The following is a 14,436-nucleotide window of genomic DNA, read 5'->3' as shown; positions in this document are numbered from 1 at the left end:
GACAGATCAGACTGTCTATGTGAGGTTGTGACGGAGATCACTGTTGAGGCAGGAAGTTGGTGCAGACTGTGTGGTTAAGGTGGAGGAAAGCTGTGTAGTGCCTACTCATTCTCCAGATCTGAGTGACAATGTGAAAACCAGGACAGAGCAAAAAAAAGTCAGCAAAAATCCCAACTCAGCAGATGCAGTGGAGAATATAATGCTACAACACACAGATAGGGCAAAATGCTGCAGCTTATCTTCTCAGGAAAACAATTTTCTGCAAGGACATAAAAACTGTCCTTTACTCTCTACAGAAAACATGTATGGACTGAACTCATGTATGATTCCTCAAGACTTACTGCTTTAAGTCCAGAATAGAGAGGCAGAGCTGGTTCAAGACGATGGACTGAAGCTCCCTAGGAACAAAGGACCATGATCACCAAACTCACTGAGATCTACTCCAAGGATGACTTCTTACTTTTTTTCCCCCTTTTCACATACATGTGCTGTCATATGGCAAAAAAATATGAGAATGACCAACACACGACAGGCACTAAGTCACGCTGCTTAATGCACTTTAGCACATTATGGAGGTGCTCACTTGACATCAGGACAGGCCCAGCCAAATTCCCAAACAGGACAGACCAGAACAGCCCAGGGAAAGGGAACAAAGTCTCAAAAGTAAGAGAAGGTTTGCCTGAAGAAAGTGCTTGAAGCCAAGAGGATAACAGGAAAGGAGAGAGCAGCCAAGAGAATAAGGGTTGCAGAGAAGTCAGACATCAAGCAAATGCCACAGATAATGACATGAAGCTGAAAAAGGGACAGAGAAATGATGAAGGAGACTTAAAAACACAGTTACAGTTTAAGGGGAAAAACAAGAGGGTGAAAGAAGAAAAAACTCTCACGTGAAGAAGCAGCATCCCTCAGAAGATACAGTGATCCTGTGATCACCAAGGTATGTTTGTTTCTGAGAGATTGTGTATCTGCATATATTTTGCGATTTTTACACTGCCTAGTAGAGTACTAAGCTAACAATAATTTTTTTCTTTTGTTTGAACTGTTCATTAGGAGGACCAATGTGAAATAAGATGCAGAAACTTTCTGGTTTTGGGTAACTAATCGAAAGCCTGCCAGACAAAGGTGACTGACGCCTGTTACCCGAAGCAGATGTTCAGAGACATCAGTGGGGAACTGAACAGACTGTCCAACCTTCCACCTGCATCAGGAAAGCCATCAGAAATAGCACAGTGAACAGCAGTTTTCACAGAGTTCAGAAGTCAGTAAGAGGAGATTTTCAGCTATGATCCAATTACAAAAGCTGTCTGCATCGAGGCAGGGCTGAGCAACCTGTGTAGCAGGGGGCAGCCTGTAGGTATACTTGGGACGTGGCCTAGTCTACCTGTCTGTCGACTTCTGACTCAAAGGAAGCCAATTCAGTCGTTTTCCTCTGTAAAGGACAAAATAATATTATCTGACAATCTTCTGCAACTCATTTTTTAACAGTAGCCACCTGGAATCATGGGTATGTTTGAAAAATCAATCTCTATGCAAATGGAAATGTGAGAGTTTAAGATACATATCCTTGTTGGGCTCACTCTTTTTGACATTAAAATGAATTCCAAATATCCACTGATAGTTCTTGTATTGACCATGTATGAGACAGACTTGCAGTGGTAGCCTTTAAGAGCAAATACTCAGGGACATCTGAGATACCACAACCCCTTTATGTAGTAACAGTACACTTCGTGCTAACATTGAAAAAAAGGCTGAATAGTAGTCCCTCAATGAATATGCCAAATATACAGGTTATATGTCAGCTCTCTAACAGCTATTATGATCTGTCAAGCATATTAATAAACTTTACAGTTAAAAGAAAAAGAAAATAGAATCTGAACCCATTTTCAGGATATTGTGCTGTGAGCGAACACTTACAGACTAAAATCCTTATGAAGGATTTGTCTGCAGGGAATATGCTAAATCAAGCCCTTTTGAACTTTTGATTAAATAATTGATGCATAATGCAGAATGTATAATATATGCATCCTTTCCCCATAGTTGCCTGGAAACCCATATGGAACTGTACTAGCAGTTCCAGAAGCATTTAGTCTCTAAGTCACTGGTAAAGACAAAGGAACAAAAAAGTTTTTAAAATCATTAACTCATCTTTCTTTCCATTATTCAAATACTGCAGGATACCAGAATTAGTAACTTACACAATGGTATCATGAGTCTTGTAATATAGAGTGCTTTTTCTTTTTTTAAAGCTATATCGCTTGGAGCCGTGTGAATAATATCATTCACTATATAACTGAACTATAAGACTCAGCTTCCGTAAAAATAGAAAACAAAAAACACGACTAATATTTCCAGCCTCTATTTTTATGTAATAATAATAAGCAGATCATAGAGTATCCAAGATGGTCAACAGAGAAGAATAAAAATAAGAACTCAAAATGGTGGGTTTTTTTTCCAGATTATAGGATTTTTAAGCTAATCTCATAGAAGACTGATCACTGAGGGTTTAGAAGAATATGAGACTGCCGTGATCACAAATTCAAGAGGCAGATTGTTTTAAATTGCAGCCAAGCAGACCTTTTGCACTTCTCAAGTAGGCAACATTGCTTGTCATTCAGTTTGATTGCTCAGTGGCCCAGCCTGAATCTATCTTGCGCTTTATTGCTTCCAAGATGGAATGAAAAACATGATAAAAACCAACAATGAGAACAGAGCACTAACCATGGAAACCTATGGTGATGAAGGATTAAGATATTTAATCTAAACAATTCTGTAATCATGGTAATTTGGTGGCTCTGTTTCTGATGGTGATCCTGAGAAAAAAAGAATGAGGGGCAATCACAAAATTGCACGAGCTATACAGTTCCTGAGAAGTAAAAGGCAGGATATTGAGAATGAATGCCTCCTGCCATGGCAGGGATTCTTGCACACCAAGGATACCACCATCAAGCATTTCTGGTGCACTCCGTTTCATTTTAAAGAAAATAAATACTCGCTGAGTCAAAGAATGGCTTTATACTATGGTGGTAAGAGGTCTTGTTTAAGTAAAGAGGAGCAGTTGTCAGTTCCTAAATCAATTAACACATAAACATGAAAGAGTTGGTAGTTAAATATCAACAGAACAGACTGGCACACTTGTGAATATCCTCTAGCTTTGTGTTTAGAGAACTTTTTTGGATATGCAAGATCAGCGCATATTTTGTCATGCAGAACAGAAAGTTGAACCTGGATGTCCTGTTGACTTCCTCAGCCACTGGGTAACGTAGAGGTCACAGCACCATTTCCAGTGTGGAATCAAGACTTTCATATCATTTCCTTTTACTACAAGTACTAGATAGTGTGACTTTTCATCTTGTGGTAAATGGCATGTTGAATGGGATGGGATAAAATATTTTAAGTGTCAGCCCAGTATAGAAAAAACCCCACCCAAACTCTAGTAATTTTATTTAGGTTTAATCAAATAATTTTTAAAAAGTGCTTGCCATCCTGACCCGGGCCAGTAGCTCACACAGGCTGGTATCATTTGATACCCAAATTGTCAGTTTCTAGGACAAAACCAGTTTCAGCAGCTTCCTGTAGCGTTACAAGAGGTATAAGAGTACAGACGGAAAAAAGCTTTAAGAAAAGCATCTAAAAATAGTGCGTTTACAGTAACTGTCATTCATTTTCAGTGGGAAATTATTATATTTCAGGAGGGTGAGAAATTATTCTAACTTAAAACAAATGTAAAAAGGCAGATCAGATCAGAGAGGCACCCAAGTGCATGTATGGAAATTAAGCTGACATGCCCACATGCCTTAGCTGTGACTACTTAGGCTCAGAGGAGGCAGGAGGAAGAGCAGGGTGGAGGTGGAGGAGACTGTCTTGGATATTCACAACGTCTCCAGTCTCCGTCACAATCATGGCAGCTTTACTGCCTATGTGGAAACAGCTGTACTACAACTTGGATACAACGAAACAATGAAAAAAAAAAAATTACTCCTGCAGAAGAATATTGAAAGGAGAAACAAAGACACAGAAACCCTAAGGTGTTAGGATTAAACTGCCAGAGAAACATGCTCCCTTTTTGTCTGCATTAATTAAGCCTCATATAACTATCAATCACCAGAACGGCTTTAGATTCAAGCTTTCAACTGCCAATGATTTATTCCGATCTAGGGAAATCAGCAAAATCTGCTTTTTGCAGCCAGAGTCATAGAATAATGTTACAACACATTCAGGAAAGTTCATCAAGGACAGCAGTAGTTTTCCAGCTGTACAGTTCTGTATTAGTGAGTGATGTTTAATTGTATGATGGTTTTGATTATGATATGTTGCTATGTTCTACTCCTGCTGCCACCATAGCCCAGAGGGAATTTGCATGTGAACACGATATTTCATCATGTTTTTCTGTATAAACAATTGGGGTTTAATAAATTCACTGAAAACCAAATATTAAAATAAACCAACTGCACAATGATCACTGGGGATAACTATAAATCATGCTTTTTGGTGGTTCCTGAATACTGGTGAGTGTTGAAAGATATGTGCGACTGCTGTCATTGGTCCTTCATGCCTTTTTTCAGAAAAGCCTATTATGCTTCTGTGTTTGAATGCTATGGATAAAGAGCTGTATATCAACTTTGTTAAGATGGCATTTTCCTGGCAGTAAGGGGAGCTGAGCAGGAGTCTGTATGGTGAGAATGTGTATCGTGTGCTCCAAAAACTGCTCCGATGCACTGGAGGTGAAGTGAAGGACAATACCCCGATGTTTGACTTTGTTAGAGCAACACTGGTTTGCAGGGTTTTCAAGTTCTGTGACTGTTGCAGACCTCATGGTGCTCACCTGTAGTTTTTCCATCTCCCTCCTTGATTCTTGCAGCATGAACCTACTTAGCTTTAAAGCACATTTAGAAAATTTAGTTGATGATGAAGTCAGCTATTCGCATTTTGTACATTTTGTACAGACTGGAATAAACATGTAGCATGTCTGATCAGGTTTCTGCACCTGCTTCCTATCTGCTTTTATTATCCCAAATAATGAAATTTAACCTCAAATGGTTAGGGTGCTGCTATTTCCGAGACTATATCCAACACTATGATCCAGCAGAGCAGCAACAGTCAGCTCACACACTCCTGCTTTACATTCTGAGATCTGAAGATGATGTAACCACCAGCAGTGTTTTCTCTGGGGTCCGTCTGTCCAAGACTCTTGGCATTCATTTAGAATTATTCATGCCAAATCTCAAGATCTTCTCACGACTCCTTTAGTATTTCTTTTATTTTTTTATTTTTTTACAGAAGACGTATATCTACATCTTGTGTTAGTATTTATAACTAAGAGAAGACTATTGCTATTGCAACAGGTCTATTGCTACTGGAGTTCTGCAAAGTAACAAGCAAGCAGCCTGCAACCATCTCTTTCTGTACCCACCACATCCTCAAAAGTACCTACAATACCTACAGTTCCTCTTTTAATTAATTCCAATTTTAGAAATTGTCAGCAGAAATAGCGAAGCATAAAATGATTTTATATTCATGGTGCACTAACAAAGCTTCCCAACTTTTAGGATTTCTGCATGTAGAATTTTGCGGGTCTCTTACTTTTGGGGTTTTTGTTACATATTGCATCCCACATTTGGGCACTTAGCAGATTCAGAGGTGTGCCAACAATAATTTGAAAATGTTACTGTTAGTTATTTGTAGCGTTAACACAGGCAAAGGGGAATGCTTAAGTTTGCAGGAATTTTTCATTGAAAGATAACATCAGAGCTTTTTCAAATTTATCTACTTATCATTTTCTCAGTTCTTAAGAAGAATTTCTTGCTTTTCTGAAGAATAAGGCTGGACTGAATTCAGTTCTGTCCTGTTTGACAAATAGGTGCAATGACTGATACTGATTTTTCTCACTTTGCTGATTTTATTTAAACTGCCTGTTGGTTTAAATGCTCAGAGAGATTTTTATAAAAGAAATACTTTTTGCATGCATAGTAGTTTTCCAAAAGTTTTATAGAATTATCAGAAAGACATATATTTGCAATTTCAAAGACTGTTGGCTAAATATTTTTAAAGCAGTCTTCCTCTTCTGAAAATGAAATAATTCCATGGAGCAATTACTTTGATCAACAGTGTTAGTACTCAAAGTGCAACACATGTAGTGAGCAGTATTCTGGTAAATGGTGGTAAACTCTCACCTCCTCTATAATCTTCGGCCAGATAGTTTAACTAGTTTCAGGAGAAATGCAAGAGAGAACGGCTCTCGTTGCACACTGCCTCCTTCACCAGTAAAGCCCAGCCTGCTGCTGAAGGTTTCAGCAAAACACCCTTTTGTACTGAGAGAATTCACAAAGGAGGGCAGGAGATGAACCTGTGGCTGTGTCTGCATTAAAGACAGCAGAAACAAACAATGTATTGTTTGTGATAAACACAGCTGCCTCTTAAATGATACCCTGTGACTGTCTATGCTAATGGGCACCTTCGGGTAAAAAAGATGGTGTTAATAAAACCTCTGCTCTGCTTTCCTTGGAACAGCCACTTCTGGCACTCAAAGCAGCTCTCTGCTTCCATCCTCATACACCTTCAGCTTGTAGCCAAGAGCAGCTCCCTGCAATTTATTAAATTAGCTCTTTAAAGGAATCCCTTAAATACACTCTTTCCAAGCAATTTTTTCCTAGTAAGTCTGGGCCAGTGTGCCAGGGCAGGAGAGCACAGCTGAAAGAAGACAAGGATGGCTTGAGTGACAGGAGGTGCTATGCACTGGGAGTGGAGCAGAACTGCCTTGGAGCTTTTTCTTTTTATATTCTCCCCTAAATGAAACAGCTCAGATGCAGCAGAAATGTTTTTTTTACTATGTCCCCTTTTTTTTTTCTCCTGAGCTTACTATTGGGTGGTGCATAATGACAATTTCTGTAGGGTAAAAAACCCCAAAGAGTAGCTGACATGAGCTGGAGGTCTGATATTAACCATTTCAGGGCAGTGCTCAGTTCAGTGGCTCTATGTTTAGAAGCTTTGTCTTGGCAGCCATTGCTTGAAATCACATCAGGTGAATGAATGACTTCTTTTCCCACTAATAAGAGAAAGCCATCTGGGAGAGCAGAAGTCTACTAGAAACAACTAGAAGAAAACGGTACTTGATGGTGAAAAGACACACACAATCCAGCCCATTCCAGAGCAACAGACATTATTTCTTAAGTTGCACAGAACCTAATTCTTAGGACGACATTTTAAGTTCTTCCTTTTTTTTCTCTTCAGAAGAGGCTGATACAGCATAAGTCTTGATATAAGACCAGCAAATCACTTCTCCTACGTTATCAACAGCAACCAGAAGGCAAGCACTGTCCATGAGCAACTTGGTACCAGCTGGCAAACTGAAGGGCATGTGTATTGGTTCTCTATGAAGACAAGCAATAGTTCCAAAAAAGCAGATCACAGTTGATAAATAAGAGGAACAAAGTTAAGATTAACAACCAGTATTTTTAGCCAGCCAGCCACTCCCAACAGTAAGGCTATTGCACCTTTAGTTGTTTTCATTTGCTTTGCATACAGTTATCAAAGCAATTAGTGTTACGACTTTCCTATCACTGTCAACTTAATTGGGTACTTTTGTCATCTCAGACAATCGTATTCTGTTATCATGAAAATGAAGTGAAAAATTCACCCTTTTAAACATAAAATTTTAAAAAATAAAATAAACAATTGAATGCAACATCATAGTGTCTTTCAATGCATTTCCTCCTGAATGGGAGAAGCCAGCCGCTGGGCAAGTACTAGACCCCTCCTGGGTTTTGTGTCTGGTAGCCTGCTTATAATGTGATACTAATCCTTCAATTCATACTTGAGCTAAACACACATTAAACACATGAGAAATGTGCTACAGAAGTGATTGAACAACCAGCTCCATAGCTAATAACCCAATAAATACTCTCCAAAGTCTTTTCCACCATAATTTGGCCGCTCCAGTATGTTTGGACAGCATAAGCTAAACATTTCCGTAGCACAGGTAGACGTAACCCCAAAACTAGGAACTCTCTCCAGGGTGGTTAATCTTTACTTGCAGTGAGCATTTCTTAACATACTTACCGCCGTGTGTAGCACAAGTGTAGCCAGGCTGTCATTCTAGTTTAGATATGAAGACTGAAAAAACTTGTTTTCTCCACACTAATCCCCTCCCTCCTGCTACTGCTGACAAGAGTTACCCTGGTTAGGATTTTGGTTTTGATTTTTTTGTGGAAAGGTCCGGTAAAACACATAAACCAAAAGCCACCATTGTACGTATTGGCATACTTTTTTGGATGGAGAAGAAATAATTTTATATGTATTTCCCCTTTAAAGTTCACAGCACATGACTGTAGTAATAGAAACTGCAGCTGTAAAGGAAGAAAGACTGAATCTCAGAAGAAACATTTAAAAAGTCACTGATCAAGTGGGAAACTTCTCAAGAATGAAGCCTAGACGAAGGAAGACAGACATGCAGAGATTACAAGCAGGTTCACCCTCTTAGAAGAGATGTCTCTAGCTGGCCTTCTGGAAATAAGGGGGCTGACTGACACTGCACTTACTTTGCTGCACCCCAAATAGACAAGGAGTGGAACCACCACTTCTTCTTGTGGAGCTGCTATAAAAGCATTTGATTTGCAGGATCTTGCTGGAACCTGCAAATGTTATCTTACGAGAAAACTGGAGAATGTAGTTAACATGCTTATTAATTAAAGCTGTGGCCTGCATCATGACCCACCCTTCTATGCCTGAATTGCTGGCATGTTTGAGACAAATTCCTTATATAAACAGGTTAATATTTAAAATCTGCCCAGGCACTCTGGTTAGTGTCCTTTGCAATGCCAGATCAAACAGTCCCGGTTTGTGACTCATGTGAAGGACAGACTGGGGAGTGCAATGGAAAGCTAATAACAATGGTGTATGAAGGAAGCACTGACATACTTACAGTTGCATTTCTTCTGAACAAATCTAAGCTTGCATGCTGTTCTGTAGGTGGACAAACGAATGCGATCCAGATCTTGAGCCCCTAGTGGAAGAGAGTAACAGCGTTATTTGTATAGAATATGACCTGTGCATATCTTTGCTAGCAGGGAAGCCTGAGAACAAAAAGGACACATGAGCTGACTCTAAAAGGCTCTCCCCTTTGCAGGGAGAGTAGAGAGGGGTGAGGAGAAAGAAGGGGAATGGCAGGAGCTACAGTATTAAAAGACTTTTGTAGAGAAAGGCAAGGAACAGTCAGCCCACTGCCTCTGTCACTTTGAAGAACAATCTGGTCAAGCTGCAGGCTAAAAGACACGCTGGCCAGGCTCCAACAGCAGGGAAAACCTCCATCTAATTTTAATATTTAACAATAAAGCTCATAACAAATATCTCTGGCTGACATCTGCTCAGAAGAAGGTATTGCCAGTAAACCAAATAAGAAAAAATATCATGCCATGACAAAAAGACTGATAGCAATCTGCTGAAGGGGGCAAAAATAATGCAAAGGGTGTGAGGCCTTTCTCCATTTTGCAGAGGTATGTTCTCTGCAATGGAGACCTCAAAGGGTCAGCTCTCTGTTTCACACATAGTTTGGCCCTGGCTGTTCCAACTTAAAAGATCTGGCAACGTTTCCAAAGCAGCTGTCCAGGAGATGAGTATAAACTTCACATACACGTGCAGCAGAGCGGGACCAGGATGGGGGCAGAACCTGGCACAGTGTCTTTAGGCCTCCTGCTGCTTTGTACCACTCGTAACACTTCCCAAGCCCCCCAAAAGTAGATGAGGAGATTGTGATTTAAATCTTTCTCCTTTGTGGCTGGTATGTCTTACATAAAGAAGTGTTGCCTCACAGCTACAATACGGCCTATGAAATACAAGACTGCTTATTAATTTTACCACACATTTAATGGAAACACATTCAATTAAATTTTTGCGTATTTGCTTTTTCACTGTGGTTGGCCCTGTAGCAGGAGTAAAACCTCTCCTATTCAGTTGAGCAAGGTACCAAGTTACAAAAACCAGAGTTTAAGGAGCTGCCCACATGAAACACATCCAAACAAGGTACATTAAGGCTGCAAGAGAAGTGGAGTGGAATATGGCCCTATTCTGCTTTTACACATGCTTCCTGAATGCTTTCTCTAAGATTCCTCTTGACATTATTAGATTGGCCGCTCAGTTGCCCTGTTGTACATGTGGCCATGTTGGCATCGTTCACCCACACTTTCTTAAACAATCTGCTATCCTTTGGACCCAAACTTTTCAAATGTGCCCTGACCCGTGAGATGAAAACGAGAATGATACTCTCCTCTTTCCCCAGACTCTGCTCTTTTCCTGACCGAATTCTCCCACGCAATCTTCCCAGGGCTCCCAGCTATTCCCTTTTGCCCGCTGGCTGTCTTAACACCATCTGTTTCTGGAAGAACCTACCTTTAACTACCTACCTTCAGGTCTGGAAAGCTTTTTTTATTTTTTTCATCATATGCTTTATTGTTAAATTACACAGGTTCTTCTCTTCTCCATTAGTATCTCACTGACAGCTTTTGGAAAACTTCTTAACTGGTAAAGGGGAGGATAATGCTTGTAACACCTAAGTCTTTCCTTTTTTAATAGGACCAATGAGTAAAACGAATTCAACTTTTTCCCTCTTAACTTTAGTGAAAGCTACTAATAAAAGCTTCCAGTGCTCCTTTATAAAACTTCACCCTTTTAACAAGATGTAAAGATTCAAAGCAAAATGAGACTCTGGTTCATTGAGCTTCCTAGGTTGCAGTATTAATCCTAAATAAACAAGTTTGCAAGCAATAATGTTGCTTTTTTTTCTTTACTATTTACACACACAGTGAACGGTATTATTTTAATATTATTTTGTGAGTAGGTGTTTTTGCTGTTAAATCCCTGGAACAGACAATTAAATTTTACCATGATTCACATTTTGCCACAGTCAGAGATCTATTTTTCAAATAACTTCTGTAGAAAAGTGACTTCACTTACATGGAGAGTCCTGAAAAACAAGTGGAAAGATGTGCGGGACTGAGCATGGCAAAAGAGACTGTGAATTTGTAACTTGCCTACAGGACTGCCAGTGGCTGCTCCTTCCTTTTGCCCACTGGCAGTGTTTCACTGTTTCCTTTGAATATGCTCATCTCACGTAACACTGTTTGCAGTTTGCAAAAATAACGAAGAAGTGATACGTTGCAAGCTTTGGCTGCTGATTTCTTGCTGGATAATACGTGCTGGCAGCACAATAGTGAGGTACATTTTGAACTTCTTTCATCAGTCTGGATATACCTGAGCATGTCAGGGAAGACTAAGGGTAGCCTAGTGATTTGACAGCCAATGGTGCATTTTGAGATGTAAGACACAATTTAGGTTTTAACCACAGGATTCTACACAATATGATATTGATTATGATACTAATTCACAAAGGTTTGTAATCTGGAACTAGAAAGAAGCCTCTTCTAAAGGAAGGGAAACAAAAAAGTCAAACTAAACTTCTTTAAATACAGGGAATATCACATAGTGGCCCAAATCTAAAGTAAGAGTCAAATCCATCTATTCCTTGTTCAGATCAAATTTCCTACTTTAAAAGGCAGGAAAAGTTGCATTTTTTTTTTTTCTGTCTTGTGTAGTCTGGAACATGACCCACTCCCTAAAAGTATTGTGGGGTTTTAATCACAGACAGGCAGATATGACTGCAAGAACCTAAACCACTGCCAAAAAGTCCTCTGTATTATGAATTTTCTTCCTCTAACATTGGCAGGTTGTGGAGTTTAACTTTTTACCATAAGCTTATATCTGTTATAATGTCAAGAAGCTTCGCATGGCCAACAGTATGTAGGGTGTGTCAAGCACATAGGTTTTGTTAAACGTGGATCATGTGGGCTTGCACACAGCTGAGGGCACCTGAATGCAATGCCAGGATGAGCTTCTGTTTCAGGGAAGCACACCCTTTAAAGACACAGGAATCCAAAGGACTCTCAAAATGCAAAATTCAGTGTTGTATGAGTATGGACATTTCTTCATCTAAAACATATTTAGTTTTTCACAAAGACTTAGTATCTCCCCCTCTTTTTACCTAGTTGGAACCCAGTTCTCTGTGTGCATGCGTAATAAGAGGAGGAAGGGAGGCAGGCAAATAGAAAAGGGAAGCACACATGAGATAAACCAGACTCAAGTAAATACATCAAAATACTAAAATGTGAAAGAAAAAGTAGTAAACAATAACAATTTGTGTACAGTATGGGAAAATAGTCTCTCCTCCACCTCTAACTGCTGATTGTAAACTTTCCCAACACCTCCTTAACTCCTCCAAAACAACCTAATAGCAAAACAGCCTGCGAAACTGTGGGAACAAACCATAAATCCTCACGGCAAAGTCTTAAGCAATTATCCTCCATTTTAGGAATATTTCAAACAAACTGAAGTTAATGGAAGTTGTGCTATTGACTTTAGCTGATACAAGCTCAAGTCCTCTCTCTAATTTAGAGTATAGTATGTTCTGATAATGGAAAAATGCATCATCCTTTTTTCTTTTTTTTTTTTTTTTTTTTTTCTTCTGGCCAAAGAACAACCCCTCCCTCCGCTGGTCCAAGATGCTGTACACAAGGGACAAGAGAAATATCCACCCGAGTTGCAACAGCAAGCCTTGTGTGATACTGAAATAATCACAGGGCACAATGGAGCTAGTGGACACAGTGGAACAGGCCAAGACCGATCTCAGCAGGCCACGTGAATGAGAAGTCCTTAATTTGGAGAGCTCAGGAGCGTAGATGTAGGGCATTCGGTCACCCCTCGGCTCACCCCCAGAGAACTGTCCCAAGCACGTTTAATTCACCAGCACAGACCGAGCCCTTCAGTGCACGTAGCTGCTCAAGTCCCAGTAATGCTCATCTTAGTCTCCCCCAGAAGATGCGGGAGATGCTCTGTCATTTTTCAGTATGTTGCAGTGGACAAATAATAGGAAGCTTAGTAATTACAGACAGAACGTAGGTAAATCTAGTAACAGGGTGACAGTCTCTAACTTCATCTGTAATAGAATTTCCTTGAGAAATGGTGGATTGTTTGTAAAAGAAATAGACGACTGTTGAGGGAACTGCAGGAACATTGTTAGTATAGTACATCCCTGACACACTATTCTGCAGGGAGCACAAAGCTTCACTAGAAACTATAAAAAATGTGCTGAAGCGGGGTATGTAGTATATGAGTCCCTGTACTGTGTCTGGCTGGGATGGAGTTAACTTTCTTTATAGCAGCCTGCATGGTGCTGTGTTTTAGATTTGTGGCTAAAAAAGTGTTGATAACACACCAATGTGCAGCTATTGCTGAACAGTGCTTGCACAGCATCCAGGCCTTTTTGTTTCCTACTTCGTCCCCTCCCAGAGTCGGCTGGGGGTGGGCAAGAGGTTGAGAGGAGACACAGCCAGGACAGATGACCCCACTCGGCCAAAAGGACACTCCATACCTTAAAATGTCATGCTCAGCAATAAAACTGGGGTAGGGAACGAAGGGGGTGGGGAATTTTGTCTTCCAAGGTGGACACTGCTTGGAGACTGGCTGGGCATCAGTCTCTTTTGGGAGGTGGTGAGTGACCACCTTTGCATCACTTGTGGTTTTTTGTTGGTTTTTTTCTCTCTCTCTTTCAAGCTCTTAACTGCATCTCAAGCCATGAGTTTTCTTGCTTTTGCTCTCCCTATATTCTCTCCCATTCCACTGGGGGCTGGTTGGGGATTAAGCAAGTGGTTGTGTGGGTGTTTAGCAGCTGGCTGGGGTCAACCCACTACAGATAGCCCCACTAAAAGATGTAGTCTTTTGGGGACCGTTACCCCTCTTCATTGCTACCTGTGTATTGCAGTATTTTTGTCTCAAGAAGCAACTGATTAAAATAATACAATCACAAAATCTGATGTAGAAAATCCTTCTCTCCTGCTATCTGGTCAAATCAGCCCATTTTCCTGTAGTTTTGGTCTCATGACATTAAGCCATTTGTGAAATGGAGATATAAGTTACCTGAGGTGGAATGCTTGCATAGGTTTTACTGACACTGCATTACAACTGGCTTGGTCTATCACAGCGAAACATTTCTTGGAAGTACTTACGCATTTCTGCAAACAGCTGCCTTCTTTCTGCCATGGTATTTCCTCTTTTCCCACAATCTTCAATCATTCTGCAAGACAAAATCATGTGAAAATATTGAGCATTATCCCAGACTGAACATATGTACATAAGCATCCATAATTGATCCCGGAGAACCTTTGAGGTTGACTGGTGCTCTGTGTGTACCCAATGCCTTTTGCTAGCCTCTCTGTGGCACAGTTTGAGGAGAAGCTGGTCCCCAAATTGTCCTCCATTCCCTAGACTCTGCTTTCAAGCATTTGTTTTTCTCTTCTCTCTCTCCCAAAGGCAATGTTCAGTTTTTCTGCTTGATGTAACTAACTGACTTACATAACACAAGCTCTGAAATTCATTTTAGGTTTTCTTAAATAA

At 40.2% G+C, this 14,436-nt stretch overlaps 1 protein-coding gene across 17 annotated transcripts in view; it reads right to left on the bottom strand.

Moving 5' to 3' along the window:
* Positions 1–14,436, bottom strand: part of DTNA (dystrobrevin alpha) — a 233,951-nt gene that overhangs the window by 86,495 nt on the left and 133,020 nt on the right. For all 17 annotated transcript variants that reach the window (XM_049821425.1, XM_049821415.1, XM_049821434.1 and 14 more), the window contains 2 exons: positions 14,049–14,116; positions 8,918–8,998 (listed from right to left, as the gene is read on the bottom strand). In XM_049821425.1, coding sequence (XP_049677382.1) covers positions 8,918–8,998; positions 14,049–14,115 — 148 coding nt within the window. In that variant the 5' untranslated portion in view covers position 14,116. The remainder of the gene's footprint in view (positions 1–8,917; positions 8,999–14,048; positions 14,117–14,436) is intronic.

Source organism: Accipiter gentilis, chromosome 2 (assembly GCF_929443795.1).
Source record: "Accipiter gentilis chromosome 2, bAccGen1.1, whole genome shotgun sequence".
NCBI classification, from domain to species: domain Eukaryota; kingdom Metazoa; phylum Chordata; class Aves; order Accipitriformes; family Accipitridae; genus Astur; species Astur gentilis.
The sequence above is the reverse complement of the archived record's forward strand: the minus strand, read 5'-3'. Positions and strand labels throughout refer to the sequence as shown.